Here is a 26164-nt window from a genome sequence, read left to right on the forward strand (position 1 = left end):
AAGTTCGATAATTCGCTGGGGCAACGGCTCTCGTGTAATAGAACATATCTACCGGTTAAAACAGCCATCTAAAATTATTGTTTTTGACAATTTCATGCATGATTCCGCTGAAGTCTCAGAAGATTTTTAGGTGCTTATGACATGCATTTACTGGAGACCATAGGTAACTGGATTTCTCGGTGGAACGTTGATGTTCCAGGACATGTCTACGGTTAGCTCCGCTTGAAAACAGACACTAAGCCGGATGGTCGTCATTTTAAGTCCTTAAAGCCTCAATACCACTCTTGTTGTAACTGAATAATATGTCCCAATCTTTATTCTGGTCAACAAATTGTACTATTTTACAATATTCCAATTAATTGATGATACAAATTTCATCTTAACACACCTAATTTAAAAAATTGGAAAAATTCAACTAAATGATTTGAAAAGCCTGACGTAAAGCTTTTCAAATGTGACTTGGATTTAAAAATATTTTTGAACCCTCTGGACAAGTAAAATAGGATTTAATGAATAATTTACACAACAGGTAGGACACTAACACATCTAGTACTCAGAATAAGGCTATTTTTTATTTTCTGGAGCTGTCAAGCCAGCAAGAGTGTTATTGTCCCTGTAATCAACGATTTTCGTCGGAAACACTAAGTATGTTTCGAGAATTTTGAAAAGTGTTTATTCAGCGTATTAATAAAATAATTGAAAGAGTTATTTAGTCTTTGTGTGAATGACATGTGAAACGGAGTAGAACCGCATTGCGAAACAGTATACTAATTGCTGGATATGGTGGCCATTTAGGGCAGAGATCTATCCTCTGTGATGATGAGTTAGTTGTATTTTACGTCCGCTTCCACCGAGGTGATATCGCAGACAATGACGTGTTATGTGTACAAGGTGCATTATTTTACAATGTGATTAATGAGAAATAATAGGATAATTAGGTTTTCATATATATGTACATAGGACAATAAACAACAGTAGGATAACATGTGCATAGGACGAAACAGGTGCCAGTAGACGTTTACAAGCATGCGATTTGACGGAACAGACATGGACAAAGACGGACATTTTCACAGACATAGACATATTATGTACATATATATATATTTTGGGTCGTTTGGGTTGGTCTGGTCGTTCTGTCCGGTAGAATGGCAGGGCGGTGCAACTCTACCTTGGGGCTTTGTTGGTGAGTTTGAGTCCTGGTCCATTCTTCCTTCCATTTGGGTATGTTGTCCGGTATGGTGGCGTTGTTACATCTTTATTTCTGTTATTCATTCCTTTTATTGTTGGTTCTCTGCAGGAAGAATCCAGCACCTGAAAAAGAAAGCTAGAGAAAAGAGAGTATCTGATCTTACTGTGGTTTTATGGTTATTTTTGTCTAGTAAGGCTTCGTGGGGGTGGGGGGCGGGGAATCATTATAAACTAATAATAAAAAATAATAAAAATCCTCTGTGTGCAGAATGGGTACTTATATGGCAACTTTAGCATAACTGAATGGGAAAGGTGTTTAACAGCCAAATGCAATTACAGACTCAGCCAATGACCACTCAGAGAGAAATGGGGTTTTAACCGTTTAACGTCCACTAGACACGACTACGACATTTTGGGAATAACATGGTTTAAATTTATTTCATTAATTCGCTTGCGTATGGGAAATGAAATGAAATGGGGTTTAACGTCCTACTTTTCTGCTCCGACTGGGCTTGCGTATGGGGGTCTTTAATTAGCTGTGGGTGGAAACCGGAGGACCCAGAGAAAGCCCACAAGGTTGGACAGGCGACCATACTCCTCGTCATGTACAAGCTGGGAATCGTAACCATGCCACTTTACTCAATGACAGACTTTATGATGCAATGTGCATTCATTAACCATTCGCCATCCACCCCCTCCCATGTCGACAGAAATGAAATGAAATGGGTTTTAATGTCCTACCGTTCTGCTCCTGACCAGGCTAATGAAGATGGGCATACACCATACAGTGTGCTATGTGGGGAACTTTGCCCGGACAGCAGCACTACGGCCTACTCTTATATCGAATTCCAACTGCCAATACGGGACCTCGGTTTTCCGTCTCATCCGATGACTAGACAGCTTTCCTCGTCAGGTCCTCCGTCCTACACCACTGACAAGGCGTACGTAACTAACGTACGAAAATTAAATGGTACTTCTCTGCAGGTGAGTCTGTCGTTCAGATTGCTGACAAGGGGGAAAGCATGTCGGAAAACCCCTGTCCACAGAAGAAAGATAATACTAACACATGTTTTCTAACTAGATGAATTGGTTGATGTTTTTTTTTTTTTTATTTAATTCATGAGCTCTATACAAATCAATAAATCATCAAAAGTTTCTCAAGTCATTTTTAAGCAAATCATAACATCCTATACAGAAATCGGAAATATATCATCATAATTGTTTTTAAAAGGTAAACAAATCAACAAATAGAAAGATAGAGAGAGAAATGGGGTTTAACGTCCACTTGACACAAACTAGGTCATTTCGGGACTAACACATGGTTCAATTTTATTTCCATAATTCGCTTGCGCATAGGGGTCTTTAGCAGTGGGAGGAAACTGGAGGACCTAGAAAAAACCCACGAGGTTGGACTGGCGACCCTAGTGCTAATTGAAACAATGCCAGTTGACTCAATGACAGACCTTCTGATACAACACGCGCAGTCTAACCATACCGCGCAGTCTAACCATACCGCCACCCTACTCCCCACCAATCACCAAATAATGATGTCTTCTTTTTATCCTGGGTTGACATCAAGCCTGTAAATAAGTCACCCATGACAGCATTCTTGGTATCCCCAGTGATATCGTGTCCATTCTACTCCACTAACCTCTAGGTCCATCCACGGGGGAGACACATGGTCAAATTACAATGTATCCACCCTTGATACTTCTCCTAATTTTATCAACCAATCGAGTGGGCGAAGGGAAGTAACTCACATTATATTCCAACTAATTGTGGTGAACGTAAACACAGACCCCAAGACTGGTATGTAAACTGTTTTCTGATTGGTTTGTAGAATAAAACTGCAATCAAGGGTAGATATTATGAATTCATGTAAACCCTGTGGATGGAGCAAAAGGTTAGTGACGAAGAATGATACCACTGGGGATACCGAAGATGACCCTCTAACAGAGACTACATTTACAAACTGGATCACAACTTGAGATATTCATCTAAAACAGAATAAAAACGCTTTCTTTTTTTACTTCGATTTTCATTGGAATATTTTTTAACGGACAAGATATGTTTATCCGATACCAGAGTACCATTTAATTGTGGACAGCTTTTCGTTTGACAACTGTCACCCTCAAAAACATCTGGCTCAATTACACTGATATCATCGTCAGCACTAATTACAACATTTGGTTCAGAACATTTCGATAAATTCCTTTTAATAGGTTGAAAATCAACCTCATTGTCAGAAATATAAGATCTTTGTTTTTCTGATTGGAAATTTGTATGTTCATTGTCTATTTCTTTGATTTGATCGTTTTCTACATCCTTAACTGAATTTGTGGCTAAACTTTCACGTGTTGTCTGGCAAAAAACATTATTCTTAGTGTTTATTTCTACATGACAAACATGGTTTGTGTCATTCACTGAATTTGTGCCTAAACTTTCTTTTGTTGTCAGAGAAAAACAATCATCTTTGGTGTTTAATTCTAGAACATGATCATCAGGTTTCAGAATTTCTCCTAGGGATTTTTGATTCATGTTTTGGGTAGTTTTATCTACGAAATGGCCAGGAGAAATTTCCTGTGTGGTCTCGCAAGAAACATTGTCGTTAGTGTTTATTTCTGCAAGATGACTATCAGATTTAGGAATTTCTCCATTGGATTTTTGATTTGAGTCTCTTTCCGTTTCTCTATCTCCAAAATGGCCGGGTGGTGAATTGGATTTTTCAGCCACCTCACTAACGTCAGAATCGTATGTAACCCCTTTCCTCGAAACTTTAGATAGTCCCCTGCGCACAATTCTCTTAAATCTTTTAGTCTTTGATTTATGATCTGTCCGGATATCAAAACCATCATTCTCTTTGAATAATCTTATTTTAGCCTTGGAGCCATTTTGCAGTTTTCTGTATTTCGTCGCTCTCTCTGGTGTAGATTTGATTTTAAGCAGATGGTCAAAGCAGCTCATATCTGCCCTGGCGCTAAAATCGGCACCATAGGGACCATGTGTGTCTGATCTTACAATTGGCACAACTCTTGATGGTTTAACGCATGAAACAAATTGAAGGAGTTCTGCGTAGGAACTATGATCAGAATATGGAACTACAAATACATGTTCACTTTTACCAAACGGTTCTACGTTCACATTTAACCCCGTATACAGAGCAGTGGGTAAAATGGCTATAGTTGGCTTCGTTAAATTCATCTTGGCTACAAACTTTGCGGATATGGATGTGAATGGAAGCACACGCAATCGACACGACATTGGATTATCAGAAACTACAAACACATCTGGGAGATTTAAAATCCTGGCAACCTCCATCATGGAAGACGGTATAGAGATCCATTCCTTACAAGCGAGAGCAACTTTAACCAGCATTTCTTCTTTCCCAAGATTCCTCAAACCAAACACCACGTCATAATCTTTATAAGTGTTTACTAAGGCTATAATTGATTGCGTAACTTGATCTCTGGACGGAAACACGCAGCTAGGATGACAATATGTATTATCGAGATACAAAACATCGATGGATCCAAGATGATTCTTTAACAGGGAATCCTCAATCATCGACTCACTGAATCGAAAGTCACCCGTGTGGAGAATTTTACCAAAATGTCCTTCAAATAAGAACATTACTGCTCCGGGACAATGTTTCGCATCAACGACTGTCACGGTCACATATTCCTGATCATCACAACTTGTATTAATAGGAATTAGATGACTTTCATTTTCAGATAAAGAATTGACGAGATCGGGTTTTATTTCGTAGCGACTGGTGAGAATCTTGGACGTTATTTCCGAACAGTATATTGGTTTGTTCCATGAAGATGTAAGTCCCACAACATGATCTCCATGGAGATGTGTCAAGAAAAAAAGTTTTGCTTCGCCACATTCTCGGATCTTCCACGAATCGACCGCTATTGGTGTTCCAGGAATAACACAACCATTCATATTTCATCAATTCAACCAATCACACAGTCATGTTTCATCAATGAAGTATATTTCAACCAATCACACATTCATGTTTCATCAATGTACTGTATTTCAACCAATCACACATTTGTATTTCATCAATGAACTATATTTCAACCATTCATCACACATCTGAAATAAAAAAACCACGTAGAAATAGATCAAACAGCCCTTTCTCGTTCAAATTTTGACAGCATGCTAATATTAGACCTATTTATTTAATTCAGAGAAAGAGAGAGAGAGAGAGATGGGGTTAATGTCCACTCAACACAAACTAGGTCATTTCGGGACTAACACATAGTTCAATTTTATTTCAATAATTCACTTGTGCATAGGGGTCTTTAGCAGTGGGAAGACCCAGAGAAAACCCACGAGGGTTGGACAGGTGACCCTACTCCTTGTCACGTACAACCAGGGATTCGAAACCACGTCAGTTGACTCAATGACAGACATTATGATACAGCACGCACATGCTAACCATTCGGCCATCCACCCCCCCCCCCCCTATTTAATTGTGATAAGCAAGAAATTTCCATCTCATCTGAAAAACTAGACACTTTTACTTGCACGGCAAGACCATCTCTTCCACTCGATTAACCGGGTGGCTAGGAGGGTAAGTCACTGGCTCGCTAGCTTGGAGGTTGTGTGTTCAATCCCTGCATTGGCCAAGAAAGTTCATTAGGATTTTCCGATGTGGTTCCCCCTTGTCAGTGGTGCAGGACGGAGGGCCTGACAAGGATGAGATGAATAAAACAGGGTTCTGTGTACACATTGACGTGCACGTAAAAATTCTTTTAGCAGTTGGAATTCGATATAAGAATAGGCTGTAGTGCTGCTGCCAGGGAAAAATTTCCCTCATAGCAGCCTATAGTGTATGCCCATCTTCATTAGCCCAGTCAGAATAGAAGAGAAGAATGCTAAACCTCATTTCATTTCTTCTTTGATTGGCATTTAGTAATTGAACATATTAACACAAGGTACAATTTTTTGGATACACAATTACTGAGTTTAATGCTAGCTTAGTATTAAACTGAGTAATTGTGTATCCATAAAATTGTACTAGCTTAGTATAAAACTCAGTAATTGTGTATCCATAAAATAGTACTAGCTTAGTATAAAACTCAGTAATTGTATATCCATAAAATTGTACCTTATGTTCACACATTTCATTTCATTTCTATAACATAGATGTAGGCCTTGTATGGCAAACAAACCTGTAGTAAAACTAACAAGTCAGCTATAATAAATTATAATTCTTCACTCTTTTCCTTTCCTTCAGTCTGTCGACTTTGAATAGTAAAACCTTTAATCTTTATTCTCTCCATATTAGATCGGTCTACACCAAAATTTAGCTGACTCAGGTATTTTTCCGCTGAAATTATATAATTACTTTAAATCTCTGATTACATGTTTAAGAAAGCAAGAAAATAAGACACCGGCCACAGATATTGTCTGAACCAAATTCAGAAATGAAATGGGGTTTAATATCCTACTGTTGTACTCAGACTGGGCTAATGAAGATGGGCATGCGCCATGCTGTGTGCTACGAGGGAAATTTTGCCCGTACCGCGGTGAAATAGCCTACTCTTATTTTGATTCCGACTGTCAAGGGATTTTTTAGGTGCACGCCAATGTGTACACAGGACCATCATCCTACTTACTGAACCACTGTGGCTCCCGACCCCTACTTACTGAACCTCTGTGGCTTCCGACCAAATTCAGGCTTTGTCAGACACAACCAATTTGGTAGGCTCCGTCTCATTTTTTCAGGCACAAATTTTGGCTATTATTGATACTTTTAATACATAAGCTCATAAAACGCTCTTATTATATATAGATACTGACGTTATAGCGCTTGTCTAAGTTACAGGGGAGCTATATACAGTTACTGACGCTAAAGCGCTTGTCTAAGTTACAGGATAGCTGCGGTTTTCGTAAAACGTTGGCTCGCTAACCTGGAGATTCCATGTTCAATCACGGTAATGACATCTGACTTCATGGTGCAGGACAGAGGGTCTAGCAAGGGACATGTATAGTCGTTCGGAAGGGATGAAACACAGAGGTCCCATGTACGCATTGGCGTGCATGTAAAAGAAACCTTGACAGTTGGAAATTGATATAAGAGTAGGCCGTAGCGCAAATGACTATGCAAAATTTCACTCATAGCACTGTATGGCGTATGCCCGTCTTCACTAGCCCAGTCAGTGTAGAACAGTAGGAAGTTAAACCCCATTTCATTTTCATCCGAGTGACAGAGGTGTGATGAAAGTTATATGATTCCTCCCATCAGCCTCTTCAGCTCGGTTATTTAACGCACTCTTCCATTTAAGGTCAAGTAACGATTTACGTCAAGTGATAAAGACACGTATATCATTAGATTAAAGATCAGACCCCGAGTTCACAAAGCATTTTCAGACTTAAAGGAGCTAAATCCCTAATATTTGGGACCTAGAAATTGACACAAATGGGCAATGTAATATGAATGTATATGAACTAATTTACATTCAGTCGTTTCTGTTTTTACTGTAATTTCAAATCAGTTATGTTCGGTGAAATGCGCCAAAGTCTCAATTGAATGGCAATCTTTAGCGTCTGATTATTCCAGTCTACACCGCTGGTATTTATTGCGCATGCTCTCCAGATAAGAATATGTCGACACCATTTGACATGACTTGTGGAATATGTCTAGCCTCGTTCTTTGAGTCCCTTGTTCCAAATGGCGATGACGCGCATTATGGTACACAATTCGTGTACCAATGGTAAAATGTTTATTTTGTCTTGAATAATAGATATCAGAAGCCCATCTTTTCCCTGTAAGATCACAACACCAATGTTGATTTGAATTAACCAAAAAATTTGTGTTTTCAGTTTCGAAGATTTTTGATGATATTGAGTGAGAGACTTAGCTACTTTAAGTTAAAAATTTACTCAACTTTCAATTACTGTTTATGAGAAATATCTTTGATCCAGAAACACAAATCTCTGCACATAGTTTCTTAGTAATGTATTTGATATATTGAAACAACAAAAGTTTTATAAAGGGCTATAGTTTAGTTAAAATAAGGCAAAAAATTTTGAGTAAATTCTTAACTTAAGTCTAAGAATGCTTTGTTAGCTCGGGGCCTGGCAAAAATTACATGCCTTTCAATTATTGGGCTTGACAGTATCCAGCACAGTGGAAAGATCGTCTCGGACGTTTCGTTTGAAATCTATCCTAAGAGTTTTCATGAATGGATTCAGTCTGAGATGTCCGATTACATCAGTAATGGCATTTAAGTCCTGCGACATTTTGGACTAATGACATCATAAAAAATATGTCCTTGACGTTTCGGATTGGGGTAGGTGACGACTCAGACAAGAATGTTTTTTTTATACATGTAAACTGTAGGCCTATGTGTTTATTTGTATCTGTCATAATTTTGTATATCTGATATACATGACATGTAATCACAATGTTTTTTATGATTTATCCATCATTCATTATTGTCGAAAACCGAATAAAGTTCGAACTGCTATTATATAAGTCCAAAACCGTCCTTGGTGTGGAAATGAAATGAAATGGGATTTAACGTCCTACTGTTCTGCTCCTAACCTGGGCTAATAAAGACGGGCATACGCCATACAGTGTGCTATGAGGGAAATTTTGCCCGGGCAGCGCCGCTACGGCCTACTCTTATATCGAATTCCAACTTCCAAGGGATCTTTTACGTGCACGCCAATGTGTACATGGGACCTTGTTTTTTTGTCCCATCCGAACGACTAGACAGCTGTCCTTGTCCGGTCCTCCGTCCTGCATCACTGACATGGGGAAACCACGCCGGAAAAACGGGATGAACTTTCTCGGCTAATGCAGGGATCGAACACCCGACCTCCAGGCTAGCGAGCCAGCGTCTTAGCCATGTGATCCCCTCCTTGGTGTGGAGTCCGAAAGGTCGCTAGGTTTAGGTAGACAGAAACATCAGTAGCGCGACATTTCAATCCTGCGTCATTTTGGACTCAACACAGACGATGTTTCAGACTCAGTATGACGACGCTTCGGACTTCCATTGATGATTTTTCGGACTCAGTCGGGCAACGTTTCGGACTCTAAAGAATAATTAAAACTGTTGAAAATTTATGTGATATACATATAGTGTAACAACTGTTTTTCATTTATCAAGTATATCCGAAATGGGGGGGGGGGGCGAAAGGACGCAGGATCGAAACGGCATGTAATCGAAACGTCTTGATACCAGAATTCAGATGAATGTAATTGTAATAACATAACCTTCAACATACTCGAGTTTTTCTCATCCCACGAGTCGTCTGTTCTGCTTTTATAATTGTCAATACTTTTATATATTACATAACCAACAACATTCCAAGCGGTGAAGGCATAAAATAACGACGAATATTTTCTGAAAAGTCCCGACAACCCTTTTCGTTGTGGAAAACGGTAGCGCTTCTCCGCCATTGCAACACGGCAAGTTTATACACATATAACCAGTCTTTTCAATCAATGACAGACGTCATTGCTGTCAATCCAAAGTACTGGATAATCTAGATCACACTCGATCGGAAGTTTATATTTTTAGGTGAAGGTTATCTTAAAAGGGGTGAAGGTCATATTTTGGGTTTGACTGTCCAGTCTTTATGACTTTGTAAAAAAATTAGATTCACTTTTGTGACCCATTTGATCGAGGTTACGAAAATAGCGGGAAAATGGCGGTGCAAATAAACACAGAGACCGTTTCCACGGCACCAGAAATCTCTTGCCATTTAATGCCGTGTGAAATACACCACAACGAAGAAGCAAATGTTTGTAAATATTTTGAAACAACAATAAGAAAAGAAGAAGGTATGGATCAAATGATACCTTGCATTAACGTGTGTTAGATAAGATTAGATGCACGCAATTTTAAGGGAGCCCACTCGGCCACTGGGGCATTCTGACTGTGACTCTTCTGACGTTCTATTGTTTGAACATTCAAATCTTGAAATCAAAATGTTATTTTAGATTAATAAAGTCAATATACGGTGATATATTTTAACAATAATGTTACGCTCGAGGAATGTGTCAATCGGGGTTATAGTATAGACATAACGGCCCTAAACGGCTAAAAATTTTAGTCGAAACAGCCCCCCTCCCCCCCAAAAAAACAAATCATTTTTTACATGTAGGAAATGATATTTATTAACAAAAATTACGTAATAGATAATATAAATACATACATTACATAAACATTAATTTAATACATGAAAAAAAAAACATTTATTGCATAATAGATAATATAAACACACTCATTACATAAACATTAATTTAGTACATTTAAAAAAAAACAAAAAAAACATTACATATAGTTGATATAGATATTACATTGTATATCTTCTTTACAGTACTGGACCATGAACTCTGATACATATCCCTAGCAGCTTCCACAAACTTTGCACTCGTTCTAAGAATTGAAAATTTCATCTTGTCTTTCTGTTCTATTTTTTTTATCAAATACCTGCGAAGTTTCCCCTCAAACATCACAGCAGATTGGAGTGGCAGAAGTAAATTGGCTGATCTTCTTCTAAAATTTTATTTGCTACTTCTTCAAATATTACCCTGGCTGGTCTGAATGGATTGGAAATGGCCATGTCTTTTACCTTTAATTGATAAAAAAATAAATGGTTAATGTTATCTTATATTACCTAATCAGATCAGAGGGTGTGAAGTACCTAGTTAGGGATTATCCAATCAGTTGATTAATTAGTACTCACCTCTTTCCTTTGAATTACAGTATGGGGTGGTTATGGGCTATTTTTCGACTGATAAATTCTTCAGGATACATGGTTTGTATAACAGTAGCACCACATTGATGTTTTGTTGTCCTGTCTCATCTACTAATTAATTTTTTTCCTTTGTGCGACCAAAGGTAAATTCTGATACAGTTATACATATTCTGGTGAAGCCAAGGTGGTGTAGTTATTCCTGAATTTAATGTTAATATATCAAAAAGGCTACAAGGATGCTCCATCCATACCGCAGAATTAAAGGCAATATCCACAGCTCTTGAGTGGCTTATGTCATCCACGTAAGGCAAGCAGCAGCTTTTTCCCCACAGGTTTTTTTCTATCCGCACTGATGGCGCCAAACATCATTCAGCTGAACCGGGCAAAATTTCCCTTATAGTTATAGCACACTGTATGGCGTATGCCCGTCTTCATTAGCCCAGTTCGATGTTAAACCACATTTCATTACAATTAGTATTATTTGTGCGAGACTTGATTGAATAATATTTAATATTTTCAGACTTGATAACAGGATGTATGCATGGTCGACCTTTAAATGGTGAAGAGGTGGCCTTACCTTCTGGATATACAGGTAAGTACGCAGTCATTGTTGTTTTGTATTTTAGAAGAGAGCCGAAAAAAGCTCCCCTTAATGAAAAATTTTCTTACTTCTCGCGAGAGTTCTACTTTACATTTCAGTTAAAGATGGGTTCCTGCGTACAAACTTGGTGAATTAATGGTATATATGGACCAAAAACATATTCGAACTAATTAATTTGTCATAATTATGCTTCAAATCCTTCTCAAACATTGTAATTGCGAAGGAATGCCCTGCTATTAAAATTCGATCAAACCAGGTCATGTTTACGTCACGTCTTGGGAGTCAGAGGAGAATTAATTGCATACATAAGACGATGTTGTCTTTAATCGCTTACTATTTATTACAAATATCGAATCCTAATTAAATTCTCGGATTATCCACTACCCGCGTCTTTTTCCGTCATTTTTAACTCAGAAAGTATTGTACGTCTAACTCTTCATAAAGTTTATCAACTTGTACATCAAGCGCTCAATGTTCGCTTGTGACCTTTGACATCACGCATGCAGAAGTTCCTAATCGACGGGCTGTTGATTACGGGAACCCTTACATTTTTATCCTGTATACGCTCCATGAATGTTTTTCGGGGAATCCAGTATTTTTCTAGTAAGATTGGATATCTCTACTTTCCATATATACCAAAATTGCCATACTTTTATTGGAAATAACCACCCGATAAATACTTTTCTGGGAACCCATCTTTAAATTAACTAATGATACAAAAGCGCCATCTATTTTTAGCGACATATTCATCAGGATTTTATTACCATGTGTGATCGCATTATACACTAATCGAATACACCAAATAAATCTTCACAATGACAGCATGGCGTCGACTGAAATGTGAATCCTTTTTAAAACAAATTCATAAAGTATGCCCATGATCTATACTAATATTTGTGACTGTCGTTTGTCTGTCTGTTCGGGGTTGGCGGCTACACTAGGTCTGCCCCAAGTCTGAAATTTGGGGTATAGGGGTAGCTCGGACCGGGGAGTAACATAGGCCAGGTGGCGTTAGTCTACCACTTCCGGTTTCGGAGTTATGACCCCCGAGCGAAGCCGGGTATCCTGCTAGTTTACAAATAAGGAGAGCGATTTTCAGTTTTAAGGCAAGGGAGAAAAACCTCACTTCGGTCGACATTCAGGTGCTCAGAGGGCACTCGCGAGCAGCCGCACGCCTAAAAAAACAATGTCAGGTGCTCAGAGGGCACTCGCGAGCAGCCGCACGCCTAAAAAAACAATGTCAGGTGCTCAGAGGGCACTCGCGAGCAGCCGCACGCCTAAAAAAACAATGACTGACCTATGGTAATAAAAAATAGAGAAGCAGAAATCTACATGTCCCAGAAATATTCACAAATACTCCCAACTAAAATAATTAATTAGCTGGGGATGGTGGTGGCGATAATTAGTAATTAACAGTGCAAATGGTCTAACACGGTTATAAACATTAAATCCCATTTCATTAATTAGAGGTGCTCCCAAGGTCCCATGGTTAAGCTTATTGAAAAAGAGATGTGTTAGTCCCAAAATGACCTAGTTATTGATTGTACATTAAACTCCAATTATTGATTACATTTTGTTTTACAGGACTTGTAGTAAGTGAAAGTAGGAAAGCAGCCACTGAAGACGAAGACAGGATGATGGATATAAAATCTAAATTTAATGAATTTACGTACTGGAACTTGGATAAACCTACATCTAAAGAAGACACACTATCAAAAGCTTTACAGTGGATTGATATCGCAAATATTGTAAGCCAAGTATACACCTAGCTAATTCTCCATGTTCCATTGTTTTGCCGAATGTGAACTGAACAATTGTCAAGTCAGGTTCTCAGAGATCCAGATCACATTCCTACCCATGTAATCCCAGGTTTCGTCCCTACCCATGTAATCCCAGGTTTCCTCCCTATCCATACAATCCCAGGTTTCGTCACGACTCCTACATTTTAAATTATCATCTGCATTTTTCCCCAATATACATATTACAGTTATAAGTCTGAACTTTGGGGGGTGGGGGGTGGATGGCCGAATGGTTAGCATGTGCACGCTCTATCATAAGGTCTGCCATTGAGTCAGCTGGCATGGTTTCGATTCCCCGAATGTACGTGACAAGCAATAGGGTCGCATGTCCAACCTCGTGGGTTTTCTCCGGGTCCTCCTGTTTCCCCCCACTGCTAAAGACCCCTACGCGCAAGCAGATTACTGAAATAAAATTAAACCATATGTGAGTCCTGAAATGACCCGGTTTGTGTCAAGTGGACCTTAAACCCCATCTTTCTCTCTCTGTTAGAAATAGAATAATTATTGTTATTTTATATTTCTTGTTTTAGCTACACAGTCCTATAAATCAGGATGAATTAAGTCAAAGAAGTGTAACAGGTAAATAAAGGGGAGATAATACAGATTGGTGAAATGATGGACGAGCACACCAGGATATTTGGATTTATGTATAGCATCGAGGTACCGGTATAATAGATTGGTAAAAAAAGATGGATGATTTTGGATGAGCACACCATGATTTTTGGATACGTATTTATAAAACAACAACAATTATCTTCAAAAAAGAAATGGAGATCTATCTACAAAAATGTGATAGATGCCTTTCAGTAACATCTAATGCCACTTCTTAAAGACGTGGAATTTTTTTTACTTTAGATACAATTGGTGTAACTTAAGTATCGCGATTCCTGCTTGGATACAGTTGCTGTAACTTGAGAATACTAAAAATGATGAGCTAGTTTCGTAGAAAGAATTAAATGTGAAAGACGTTACAAAGTGTGGAATCTTTTTTGAAAAAGAATATTTTTTATAACTCCAAAATAATCTTGACTGTAATTAGCATACTTGCACGTGTTCGTAATTTATGCTGTCTGTATTAAAGTAGCTCAGCTTGAAAACAGACAGGAAGTTAGTTGACCAACATTTAAATACCCATTTCAATGCTTTTAATTTTTAGTCAAAATACTACGTATAGTTCGAGAATTTTGAGATTTCCATATGTAATGAAATTAAAAATATTATCGTGTGTATGAAACGGATTACACCCACATAATTTATCAGTACACTATAATTTTCAATATGGAAGCCATTCAGGACAGAGGTCTATTCTCAAAGAAAATAGTTCTTGGTAAAGATTAGAAGCTAAGGCCCATTGCAGATGTCATAGGTCACAAGATGTAAATAGTGTTAGGGCATGTGATTTTGATGAGATTTTGGGTAAGGGCTAACCAGTGCCCTAACCCTAATTTCATCCCGTGATCTATGAGGAAATCTGCAATGGATCTTAGCTTTTAGATCAGGGAGAGTAAAACATATAGCCAGCGGACCAGATCCAAGCCGCCAAGGATTTAAATGTGGCCTGTGGAACATATTTCAACAAACTGACGTGTCGATAATTCTTAGAAACTAGCGGTGGAAATCATTTATATTTATTGTTTTCCGGTTTCAGTAAAACTCTGACTTCTGTACTGTATGTCATAGATATCTAAGTTTTATGTAATTACAAGAGAATGTTGGGTATAATATGTAACAATTTTAACCAAATAAATCAATAATATTTTCTTTATGATGATATTTTTGCATATCGTCATTCGGCCCGCTTGATGTACACCTTTAGGGTCATGTGTCCCCTGAATTGAAATGAATTTGACACCCCTGTTTTAGACCTAAACCAGATCCTTCCTTAAAGTTGGTAGCTCTCTGTGTGCAGAATTTTAAATGGGAGGGGCAGGGGGTATCACGTGGCTAAGTGGGTAAGACGCTGGCTCGCTAGCCTGGAGGTCAGGTGTTTGATCCATGCATTGGCCGAGAAAGTTCATCCAGATTTTCCTGCGTGGTTCCCTCCTTTTCAGTGATGCAGGACGGAGAGCCTGACAAGGACAGCTGTCTAGTCCTTCGGATGAGACGAAAAACCGAGGTCCCGTGTACACATTGGCGTGCACGTAATAGATCCCTTGGCAGTTAGAATTCGATATAAGAGTAGGTCGTAGTGCCGCTGTCCGGGCAAATATGGCGTATGCCCATCTTCATTCGCCCAGTTCATAGCAAAATATTAGGACGTTAAACCCCATTTCATTTCGTTAATTTTTTATTTCAATAGTTCGCTTGTGCGTAGGGGTCTTTAGCGGTGGGAGGAAACCGGAGGACCCGGAGAAAACCCATGAGGTTTGACAGACGACCCTGCTCCTTGACATGTACAACCGGGGAATCGAAACCACGCCATTTGACTCAATGACAGACCTTATAATACAGCGCACACGTGCTAACCATTCGGCCATCCAACCCCTCATTTTTAAATGGGAATACACCGATTTAAATAATGTATGATATAACTCGATGAAACACATGGTTAGTGTGTTTTAAATGGGGATATGCAGCTTTAAACATTAATCAAGAGCTAAATCTGCCTATTGCAGGTCTTTCTTTAGGCCTGAAATGTTTTCTAAATTATTAATTAGACATTTATTAACCTATCCAGACCATAATCAACACTCGATGGCATCGGATTGCTCCGATATTAAATAGATTAGAACAGTTCAGCCATATTTTGCTTTAAGCTAAAAATGGAGGAGCTTTGAACAACCAGTACGGTGGTTGAAATTACTGCACATGTCTTGTCAAATCTTCAAAGGCTAACACCTTCGCTCGCAAGTCGCAATAGAGTAATTTGAATGAAATTTTCAAATTGTTCACTTTACATTATCTATTTTGGAACTATTATAGTAAGACTGGCTAGCTTACTATAGCTGAGTGGTCAGCTCTTTATCTAAATCTTACATAATGTATCTTTAATTACTGTATATAACTCAATGAAATACTGGGCTAGTGTGTTTTAAATAGCAAGCTTTTTATTGCATAGTGAATAAACATCTTTTTTTTTTCGGTACAAAATATTTTAAAAAAGACAAAAAATATTCTAAAAAAAAAAGAGAGAAAAGATAAGGAACACATTGTATAGGTAGATGATAATTATGTACAATAAATGAAATAGGCTAAGTTGATTCACTATTTTATGATTTTATGGTTGATGATGGACAAAAGTTACCACGTAAGCGTTTGGACCGTTTGACTAAAAAAAAATGAAATACATCACCTTAAATTAAGGATGGATATTGTACATGAAAATATTTGAAGGTACATAACTGCAATATTCACCCCTAAATTGGTCCTTCACTTACTTAAATCTTATAACCTATTTGGGTGCCATTATCTTGTGTACTATGTAAGAAATTGTCGTAATGGCGGCACCTAATTTACATATTCAGCATGTGTGAGTCATATGATAGCAACTTTAATTGGCTCATCGTGTTCGCAGACCATGGAACCATAAGCATCGACACCAATTTTATCATTCTTACAATCTGATTAAAACACAAATTCTATTTTTTATAGTTCAAAATTTTGTTGTTGATGTGAGGAATTAGCTAACGGAACTGTGGATAAACCCCTAGAAACGTCAACGTTGATTGATTAATCAATGTCTGATGTCAACGTTGATTGATTAATCAATGTCTGATGTCAACGTTGATTGATTAATCAATGTCTGATGTCATAGGGTCAAAAGCCACTCGTATCACCCCTGACATGACCTCCCAGCACAACTTGTCAGATCTTTATGTAGTTTAGGCCATCGGAAGTATAAAAAAACAAACGAAATATAGATCTGTATTTTAATCCGATTATCATGCCTATTTACTGAGCCATAAAAAAAAGTTTGTAGATGTAGATACGCAGCTGCAAGGTTCAACCCTTTCGCTGAGGAACTCATCCTTGAGATCCCCAGTGGTCTCATTCCGTCCCCACTCCACTATACCCTGGAGTTCCTCCATGAGGGAGACATATTCAAATTATCTGTCCTTGATGACTGTGCTATTTTTATCAACCAATCAAAAAATTGTTAAATACAAAAGAAATCGGCAAAGGGAAGTAACTCATCTTGTGGCAAGAAATAAGCTGCCACATTGAGCAATTTTAAACATCGGCGCGATTGGGCGAAAAATATGCTTGTCTGTCCTAGGCTTTATACAATGTAACTAGATGAACGAACCTTAGCTAGTTGAATATTTAAAATTTATACAATGTAGCTAACTGCTAACTAGGTACTCATTTATGTACATTTAAATAAAACTACAGCCACTTGGCTTAAATATCAAAGCTAACTGCATCCAGTCTTGACAAAACTTGCTCAGCTTCCTGAATCTTACAAACATCTACATTTCAAAATTATAATCTTGCATCCAGTCTTTACAAAACTCCACAATACTAAACTTGCCTGAATCTTATCATAAACTTCTACATTTAAAAATTATAATTCTCTTAAATTATTTGGCAAACCCGATATAGTATTTGGATAGAGTGTGCTCATACTATATTTCAGTCACCTACAAACTTAGCGGATCTTATTAGTTGCTAAAATAACTTTTGTTTACGGTCTTTATTATACGCTAAATAACAAGAAATATTTCTAGTTGAAATACATTAAAGAGAATGAAAGCTCATTGACCTTATTTCCTGAAGTGGACAACCACTTCTGGTGACCTAATTCTGGACTCTTTAACCCCAACTGAAAAGAGAGAGCGAGAAATGGGGTTTAACATCCACTCAACACAAACTAGGTTATTTCGGGACTAACATATGTTTCCATTTTATTTCAATAATTCGTTTCACGTAGGGGTCTTTAACAGCGGGAGGAATCCAGAGAAAACCCATGGGGTTGGACAGGCGACCCTATTCCTTGTCACGTACAACCAGGAAATCGAAACCACGCTACTTGACTGAATGACAGACCATATGATACAGCACGCACGCTAATCATTCAGCCATCCAACGCGCCTCAACTAAAAATGTCTGACGTGCAAAATTATAGAGTGATAAATATTTGGCATTATTTTAGACAATATTGCAAGTATTGAAGCTTAAGGCCAACTAATAAAAAAAAAAAATACCTATGATTACGGTTTCCTGAAAGACCATATATTTTATTAGCAAAAATTTGTCTCATTTCCCAGCCCCTTTACTTGAGCTTGGTATGATTTTCTCTAGACTAATTCCAACACTGAGAATTCAGTATTACTTTCAAGAAAATTACTCGGTAGAAATACTAAAGATTGATAATACAAACCCCACGGCAAAAAATAATAAGAAAACATTTTGGTTCTGTCTTACACACAGTAACAAATAACATTTAAATTCTAAAAATATTATCCTTTAATTAACAAATAATTATGAATCTATGATTCTAAAGGCGCCATATTCCATAACAAACGACAAATTTAAATTTGAAAGTAATCTTGTGAAAAAGCATGGAAGAGTGAATATGATTAAAATCAATGAATTTGAACAGTTGTTATGACAACGGTTTCACACCATGTTTATTCTCCTTGGAAACCACTATTGAGTTTGAACTATAACTGGATGCTATCCCAGTATATAGGTAATAATTCATTCTAATTTTACATATATATTATGCTTGATAAAAGATAATTTGAATAATTTCATTCTAGTATTTTAGCCCCAGACCTGAAAAACTAAATAAACATAAAACCCTCCAAACAAAACCAAGATTTAGATCAGCTGTTTTATGTTTAAGGAAGTCCTGGTCCTGTTACGCTGGGTGACGGGAGAAACTCAAAAAAGAAACCCTAAAAGAAAGCCATTTTAACCATGTATTTCTTCCTTTGAGTTTTTCTTTTGCCAGCGTAACCTCAGACTTTAAATGCTTTTTTTAAATTTTAAAGCTATTAAATTGCAAATGGTACAAGTAGTTAGGAAATGTAATAAACGATGGAAAACTAAAATTCAAAAAAAGTTGTTGCCAAGGTAACACATTTTTTGGGGAAAAAGTATGAAAAACATAGATACATGTACACCTCATCTCTGTAACTAATTAAGATATGTCCACCAAATTTTCAGGATATATAAACAAATATCTACCACAGAAAGCAATTTCAATTATCATTAATATTTCAAAAGTTATCAAAATATTTCTTCAAAGACAAAATATTGTGGTGAGGCAAATATTTTAAACACCATTTTCCAAGAAACTATAAAAATTATATAGAAACTCTCTCGTCTGGTTTTAGGGTTATCATTAAAGAATAAGCAATCCAAAAATGAACTTTATTAGTGCCAAGGATAAGGTGCACCTACGTTTTTCATAAATTTTCCCAAAAAATGTGTTACCCTGGCAACAACATTTTTTGAATTTTAGTTTTCCCTTGTTTATGACATTGCCTAACTACTTGTACTATTTTCAATTTAATAGATTTAAAATCTAAAAAAACCATTTTTTGAGTATTGAGAACCAGGAATTTTTTATTGCGTGGCCTAATGAAATTGAAAATGTTTATTTAGTCTTTTTTATCAAACAGTAGGACATTAAACCCCATTTCATTTCATTTCATAATTTATCAGTGGCCTACACTCATCTTTCAATATGGTGGCCATTGTGGAAAGAGATGAATTATGAAAATACTGTAGATAGTTCTCTGTGAGCAGACTAAATGGATATTGTATATTTTGATCACAGTATTCAGGTATAAATAAAATGATATATTACATGATGTAACTAGTTAACTACTCGATACTATGTATTTCCTTGTTGCATTGACATCTCTAAAGCTTGTTTCAACATTTCTTCTTCGGTGTCATCATCTGAAATATTAATTAGAGATAATTAGAGAGACAGAGAGAGAAATGGGGTTTAACGTCCACTCGACACAAACTAGGTCATTTCGGGACTAACATATGGTTTAATTTTATTTACATAATTCGCTTGTGCGTAGGGGTCTTTAGCAGTGGGAGGAAACGAGAGAGAGAGGGGAGAAAGGGATGATGTTTAACCTTCACTTGTCACAAACTTGGTCATTTTGGGACTAACATATGGTTCAATTTTATTTCCATAATTTGCTTGTGCACAGAGACAAGAGAAAGATTGGGTTTAACTTCCACTCATCACAAATAAGGTCATTTCAGGATTAAAACGTGTTACAATTTTATTTCAATAATTTTCTTGTGCGTAGAGGACTTTAACAGTGGAGGAACGCAGAGAAAATTCACGAGGATGGAACGAATTATAGATCTGTATTTTAATCCGAATGCTTGTAGGATGTTAAACCCCATTTCATTTCTGTTTAAATTGTGTATTACGTCTAATTTTGAGGTGATGATCGACAGTACTTGATGTACTCTTAGAGAGAGAGAAATGGGGTTTAATGTCCACTCGACACAAACTAGGTCATTTTGAGATTAACATATGGTTCAATTTTATTTCAATAATTCGCAGTGGGAGGAAACCGGAGAAACCCCACGAGGGTACAAACCACGCCAATGGACTCAATGACAGGCCTTATGATACAGTGCACACCGATGTACTCATACTCAGAGCGTTTAAATTGTGTGTTAGGTCTAACCTAGAGGTGAGGATATATCGACTGTACTCGATGTGTATGAATTGAGTATTAGGTTTAACCTAGAGGTGAGGATATATCGACTGTACTCGATGTGTATAAATTGTGTATTAGGTTTAACCTAGAGGTGAGGATCTATTGACTGTACTCGATGTGTATAAATTGTGTATTAGGTTTAACCTTGAGGTGACGATATATTGACTGTACTCGATGTGTATAAATTGTGTGTTAGGTCTAACCTTGAGGTGAGGATATATCGACTGTACTCGATGTACTCGTACTGGGAGTACTCGGTGTATTGGATTGTTGTTTGTTAAAAAATTCCAGACGTTTTTGACGAACTTCCTCTGCTGATGGTGTTGATATTTCTGCTGCTGGGGGATTTTCACATTCCATGCTCTGTGCTATAGCGGACTGTAAAATAGCTTCATCATCATGGTAACCTGTTTTATTAACATAAACCAATGCGAGTATTAACATTTGCAATATCCATCAATAAAATAGTTTTGTCGTCATGGTAATTTAGAAAAAAACAAGTACATGGGTACTATGGCCAGGAACTGATTATGACATCATCATAGCCATCTTGGACTTGTGACATCAGATTTTCCATATTAGGGTGTGCCACCACATTTTATATAAATCTTTGATAAACTCTAACATGGGCAGTGGCGAACCTACAATTGGAGGACCCTTGAACTATTATGATTTGGGGACCCCTTACAACAAGCAACAAAGTCTTGCTAATCACTACTATCTTCTAAAAGCTACACTTGTCGAATTCCCCTGGCTTTCGTTTGTTTCATTACTTTTTCTCTATAGACACCCTTGACTTCATGAACCCTCCAAATTGTTTCTCCTACAGTGCTAATGAAAACAGGTATAAGCCATCATGCAGTTTAAATAATATTAGTGTTATAGGCCTATACATACCTTGCATGCTCATTTTTAAGGCCTTTTGTAAAGTGACATCGTCAATATCAGATGCATGACGACTTTCTTCTAATGCAGTCTGTAGTTCACCAGTGCTACTTCCTTTACTAGTCTGGGCGTTAGGGTCTTCTAGTAGACTAGGTCTAATAGTCTGAACTGCTGGTACTATTTTTAATAATTGATCAGCTTCACATTCAGGTATTCTTCCTTTTATAATAAATATGGAGTAACCTGCAGTTTACAACAAAAACACCTGTTATAATAAATATGGAGTAACCTGCAGTTTAACAACAAAAACAGAGAGAAATAGGCGTTTAATGTCCTCTCAACAAAAACTAAGTCATTTCATGATCAGAGAATTTGAAACTAAAAGCTTTTAAGCAAAGCAACAAGCAAAGCAACCGGGAGAGAGAGAGACTAACACATGGTTCAATTTTATTTCAATAATTCACTTGCGAGCAGGGATCTTTAGCAGTGGGAGGAAACTGGAGGACCCTGAGAAAACCCACAAGGTTGGACAGGTGACCCTACTCCTTGTCACATACAACCGGGGAATCGAATCCACGCCAGTTGACTCAATGACAGACCTTCTGATACAGCGTGCATATGCTAACCATTCGGCCATCCCCCCCCCCCCCCCCCCGTCTGACAAGAGACAATGTATAGTTGTTCAGATGACACGGAGAACCAAGGTCCTGTGTACATATTGGCATGGCAGTAGGAATTCAATATAAGAATAGGCCATAGCGCCTCTGTACACACAAATTTTCCCTGATAGCAGACTGTATGGCATATGCCCATCGGAGCAGAACAGTAGGATGTTAAACCCCATTCCATTTCATTTCCTTCGACAACAAAAAAGGGGAGGGTGTGAAGGTAGCACCTGTCTGTATCCCACCTCAGGATTCTGTCTGGGCAGTTGAACAGATATCTCACATATAGATAATAACTTACCTTCCTGTTGTAACTGTGTTAAAAATAAAGAAAGATACGTATCGGATATAAGTTCTGGACCAGTTAACAAAGAATTTAAATTAAACCATTGATGACCCAACTTTCTAACAGCAAACCAATGTTGTTGAAAATTACAAATAAATGCTCGTTCATTACTAAAATAGAAAATAAAGTTTTACATAGCAATAGATATACCCAAGAGCAGCGAAGTCAACAGTTCCAGAGCTCTCGGCACCCGTCTCAGCTGACTGGGAGTGAAATTATCCGGCTAGAGAAATTACCTGACAGATCACCCTATTTTAAGTTTGGAAATCATAGTTATCTAAAGAAGCTAATATCTAATATTTGGGATCTAGAAATTGACACTAATGGGCCACAATACATGTAATAATGTATTATGAATGTATATAAACTGATTTACATTCAATCGTTTCTGTTTTTACTGTAATTTGACTAAGTTATGAGGGAGTGGGGGGGGGGATTTACTTTGAGGGGGAAAGGACTTACTTGGGATTTATTCTTGCTTGATTAGCATGTTCTGTTTGACTGTTGTATGGTATCATCTCTAAACCCCAGACAGTTAGGGCATCGGATATAACTTGTACAGAGAAGAAACCACTATCATCAAAATTACTGGATGGTTGCTGTCAATATCAAATACAGTAAAATTACTGGATGGTTGCTGTTAATATCAAATACAGTAAAATTACTAGATGCTTGCTGTCAAATACAGTAAAATTACTGGAGGGTTGCTGTCAATATCAAATACAGTAAAATTACTGAAGGGTTGCTGTCAATATCAAATACAGTAAAATTACAAAAATTAAAATACAGTAAATTTACAAAAATTACATGTACCGGTAATGGGAGTTAACTTCCAACCAGGCTAATAAAAATGGACATACGGAATGCAATGTTTTATGCACAAAATTTTGCATGGATAGCTGCATTGCTGCTTACGCTTCATTGAATTCGAACTGTCAATGGTTCTTTAACATGCATGCCAACGTGTACATGTGAAATGGGATCTTGGTTTTTCCAACCCATCCGAACGTCATGCATCTTTGACTTGGCTAACCATGTTGAAAAATCCCGAGAAAACTTTGTTAACCAACACTGGGATCGAATCTGGGAATTCCTGGATAAAGTCCAGAGCCTCACTCGCTGAGTTGCAGTTGCTCCTAACAACAGTCTTATAAAGTTTCAAAGCCGATGATAGCTGCCTCGTGATGGGACATCACATGTAGGATTCAACTGAACTTATAAAAGTCAGTCATCTACTAGTCTAGGGAAGATAGCATAAGTGCGGGCAGTTGTTGCAATAGAAATGCCGACCACGGTTTATGGTCGGCCTAGACGTATATTATCACCAAAAAAATAGTCCCAGTCCGAAATCAGTGCGCAAATGGGTCAAATTGGCCAAAATCCAAAATGGCCACCGATTTTGGCTTGTAAATTCCGATTTCACCTAATTATCATAATATGATCGAGTTTGGTATCAAAATATACATTTTCAGGGTAACTGAATCCATTTCAAAACACATTTTGGTGAAAAGTGTTACCGCTGAGTCATTATTGGGCATTTTTCAAGATGGCAGTTTTGCAAAACCTCTGTGGAAAATATTGGAGAATGTTCACTAGTCCGCGGGTTCACTAGCCCATTAGTCCACCAATATCTATTATTAGCTTTAGGGTTGGGTTAGGGTTAGAGTTCATTAGACCACCAATATCTATTATAATTTAGGGAGAGTGTTAAGGTTATTGATACCCATATTTGTAGTATTTCTTATAGCGGCAGACCAGTGCACCCGCGAACTAGTGAACCCCTCTCAAAAGATTGATCTAAGCCTACTTTCAAGGCTCACCTGTAAAAACTGCTGATATTCTTGCGTGTGTACACCACCTTCTGCCATAAATTCTCTTTCTCTAACATCCAGTCTTTCAGCTATTTGAGCTAAATCTACCGCAGAGAAGTACTGATTTTGGAGCAATGCATTTAAACAATGCTGTGCACACAAGGAGCCTTCTTGCTGAAAACAGATCAAAATAAACGTTTATTAACCCTGGTGATACGGAGAGACAAATAATTTTAGGCTTTACTTGACTTGTATTTCTAATTTTGTACACCAGGTAGGACTACACTTGTCAACTTCTTGGGAGTTGAATAATAGCGGAGGCAGGTGGAGGCTTGACAAAGACAGCTGTCTAGTTGTTTGGATGGGACAAAAAACTTACATATTGGCATGCACGTAAAAGATCCCTTGACAGTTGGAATTCGATATACATTTTTACATTTTAATTTGCAAGGTAAAATTGATGGGTTCAAATCATAGTTATAAAACACATGAACTTGTTTGTGACAACCATTTGTATGTGTAAATCTACAACATGTCTGTCGGACATGGAATGAAACATTATTTTTTTTTTAAATACAGAAAGACAGGTAGTCTACAGCCCAGGAATTGAATTAAAACTTGATTTTAAAAACAGGAAATATTATTTATGAGTCACTCGATCACACGTCGGTTATAAATTCTTATTTAAAACTAATAAATATTCAAATCAGTCTGCGAGGGTGTCTGAGTCTGTTCAGAACTAACGGTGAATATTCACTCTATAATTCACAGAAATAAGTTACCTTTTCATGAAATATTAACTCCATTTCAACAAACAGACGAATTTCCTGAACTATTTATGCAAGGGAGATCACTCTCAAATCTTCAGGAAGCTGTAAAGGGCAACAGATCACTAATTATTTCCCCATTTAATTTAATGTTAATTCTCGTCTCTTAGACCTGATCTAACTTTTTCCCAAATGTTCGTTGATAGAACCCTTTCTGCCACAGATGGAGCAACATGTGGCAAACTTTTGCCCAAAAGCATGTATGAGGTTCCCCATGAAAAACTTGAGATACACAAGCTGGAAGTAGAGACAATTAAACATGCAATTTCCGGCCCTACATTTCAACGTAACCAACCTCGCATCTCTTGTGTTCTTCCGCCTCAAAATCATGAATATTCACCAAAACCTGGCAGAAAATGTATTTTCAAACCCTTTTTTTCGATTCTACACCAAAAAGTCAACAAAAATCGCCATGCAAAAGGGGGAAAAAGGGAAAGGGAGAGAGAGACTAAAAATAACTTTCGCCCTCGTAGGAATATTTGGTGATCTGTGTCCCAAAAAAAAGAAGAGGGCCAAGTGGCCCGCGATTGCTATTATTTTCCCATTGACTTTCCTACTCAATTTAACAACTAAAACTATTTGAATAGACAACATATTGTTTTTTTTTAAAGTGTGTATGTTTGGGGGCGGGGGCTTTGTTAAAAAAACCCTGAAAGGTGTGTTTATTTTTTAG

At 37.5% G+C, this 26164-nt stretch overlaps 3 protein-coding genes across 3 annotated transcripts; 1 reads left to right on the top strand and 2 right to left on the bottom strand.

Moving 5' to 3' along the window:
• Positions 1 to 2268: 2268 nt before the first annotated feature.
• Positions 2269 to 9645, bottom strand: LOC126822538 (5' exonuclease Apollo). Its single transcript, XM_050551481.2, has 3 exons — positions 9436 to 9645; positions 6372 to 6529; positions 2269 to 5289 (listed from the first exon to the last, which is right to left on the bottom strand). The coding sequence occupies exon 3, from the start codon at positions 5134 to 5136 to the stop codon at positions 3166 to 3168; it is 1971 nt and encodes a 656-aa protein (XP_050407438.1). The 5' UTR covers positions 5137 to 5289; positions 6372 to 6529; positions 9436 to 9645; the 3' UTR covers positions 2269 to 3165.
• Positions 9646 to 9730: 85 nt separating this feature from the next.
• Positions 9731 to 15079, top strand: LOC126822553 (ribonuclease H2 subunit C). The gene is made up of 4 exons (XM_050551502.2): positions 9731 to 9994; positions 11435 to 11506; positions 13100 to 13263; positions 13845 to 15079. The coding sequence occupies exons 1-4, from the start codon at positions 9859 to 9861 to the stop codon at positions 13899 to 13901; spliced, it is 429 nt and encodes a 142-aa protein (XP_050407459.1). The 5' UTR covers positions 9731 to 9858; the 3' UTR covers positions 13902 to 15079.
• Positions 15080 to 16339: 1260 nt separating this feature from the next.
• On the bottom strand, positions 16340 to 25530 carry LOC126822548 (ataxin-3). The gene is made up of 8 exons (XM_050551497.1): positions 25447 to 25530; positions 24674 to 24838; positions 23316 to 23452; positions 22809 to 22963; positions 21855 to 22085; positions 21161 to 21364; positions 20072 to 20166; positions 16340 to 18076 (listed from the first exon to the last, which is right to left on the bottom strand). The coding sequence occupies exons 1-7, from the start codon at positions 25468 to 25470 to the stop codon at positions 20099 to 20101; spliced, it is 984 nt and encodes a 327-aa protein (XP_050407454.1). The 5' UTR covers positions 25471 to 25530; the 3' UTR covers positions 16340 to 18076; positions 20072 to 20098.
• Positions 25531 to 26164: the final 634 nt, after the last annotated feature.

The sequence above is a fragment of the Patella vulgata genome, chromosome 5 (assembly GCF_932274485.2).
Source record: "Patella vulgata chromosome 5, xgPatVulg1.2, whole genome shotgun sequence".
NCBI lineage: Eukaryota > Metazoa > Mollusca > Gastropoda > Patellidae > Patella > Patella vulgata.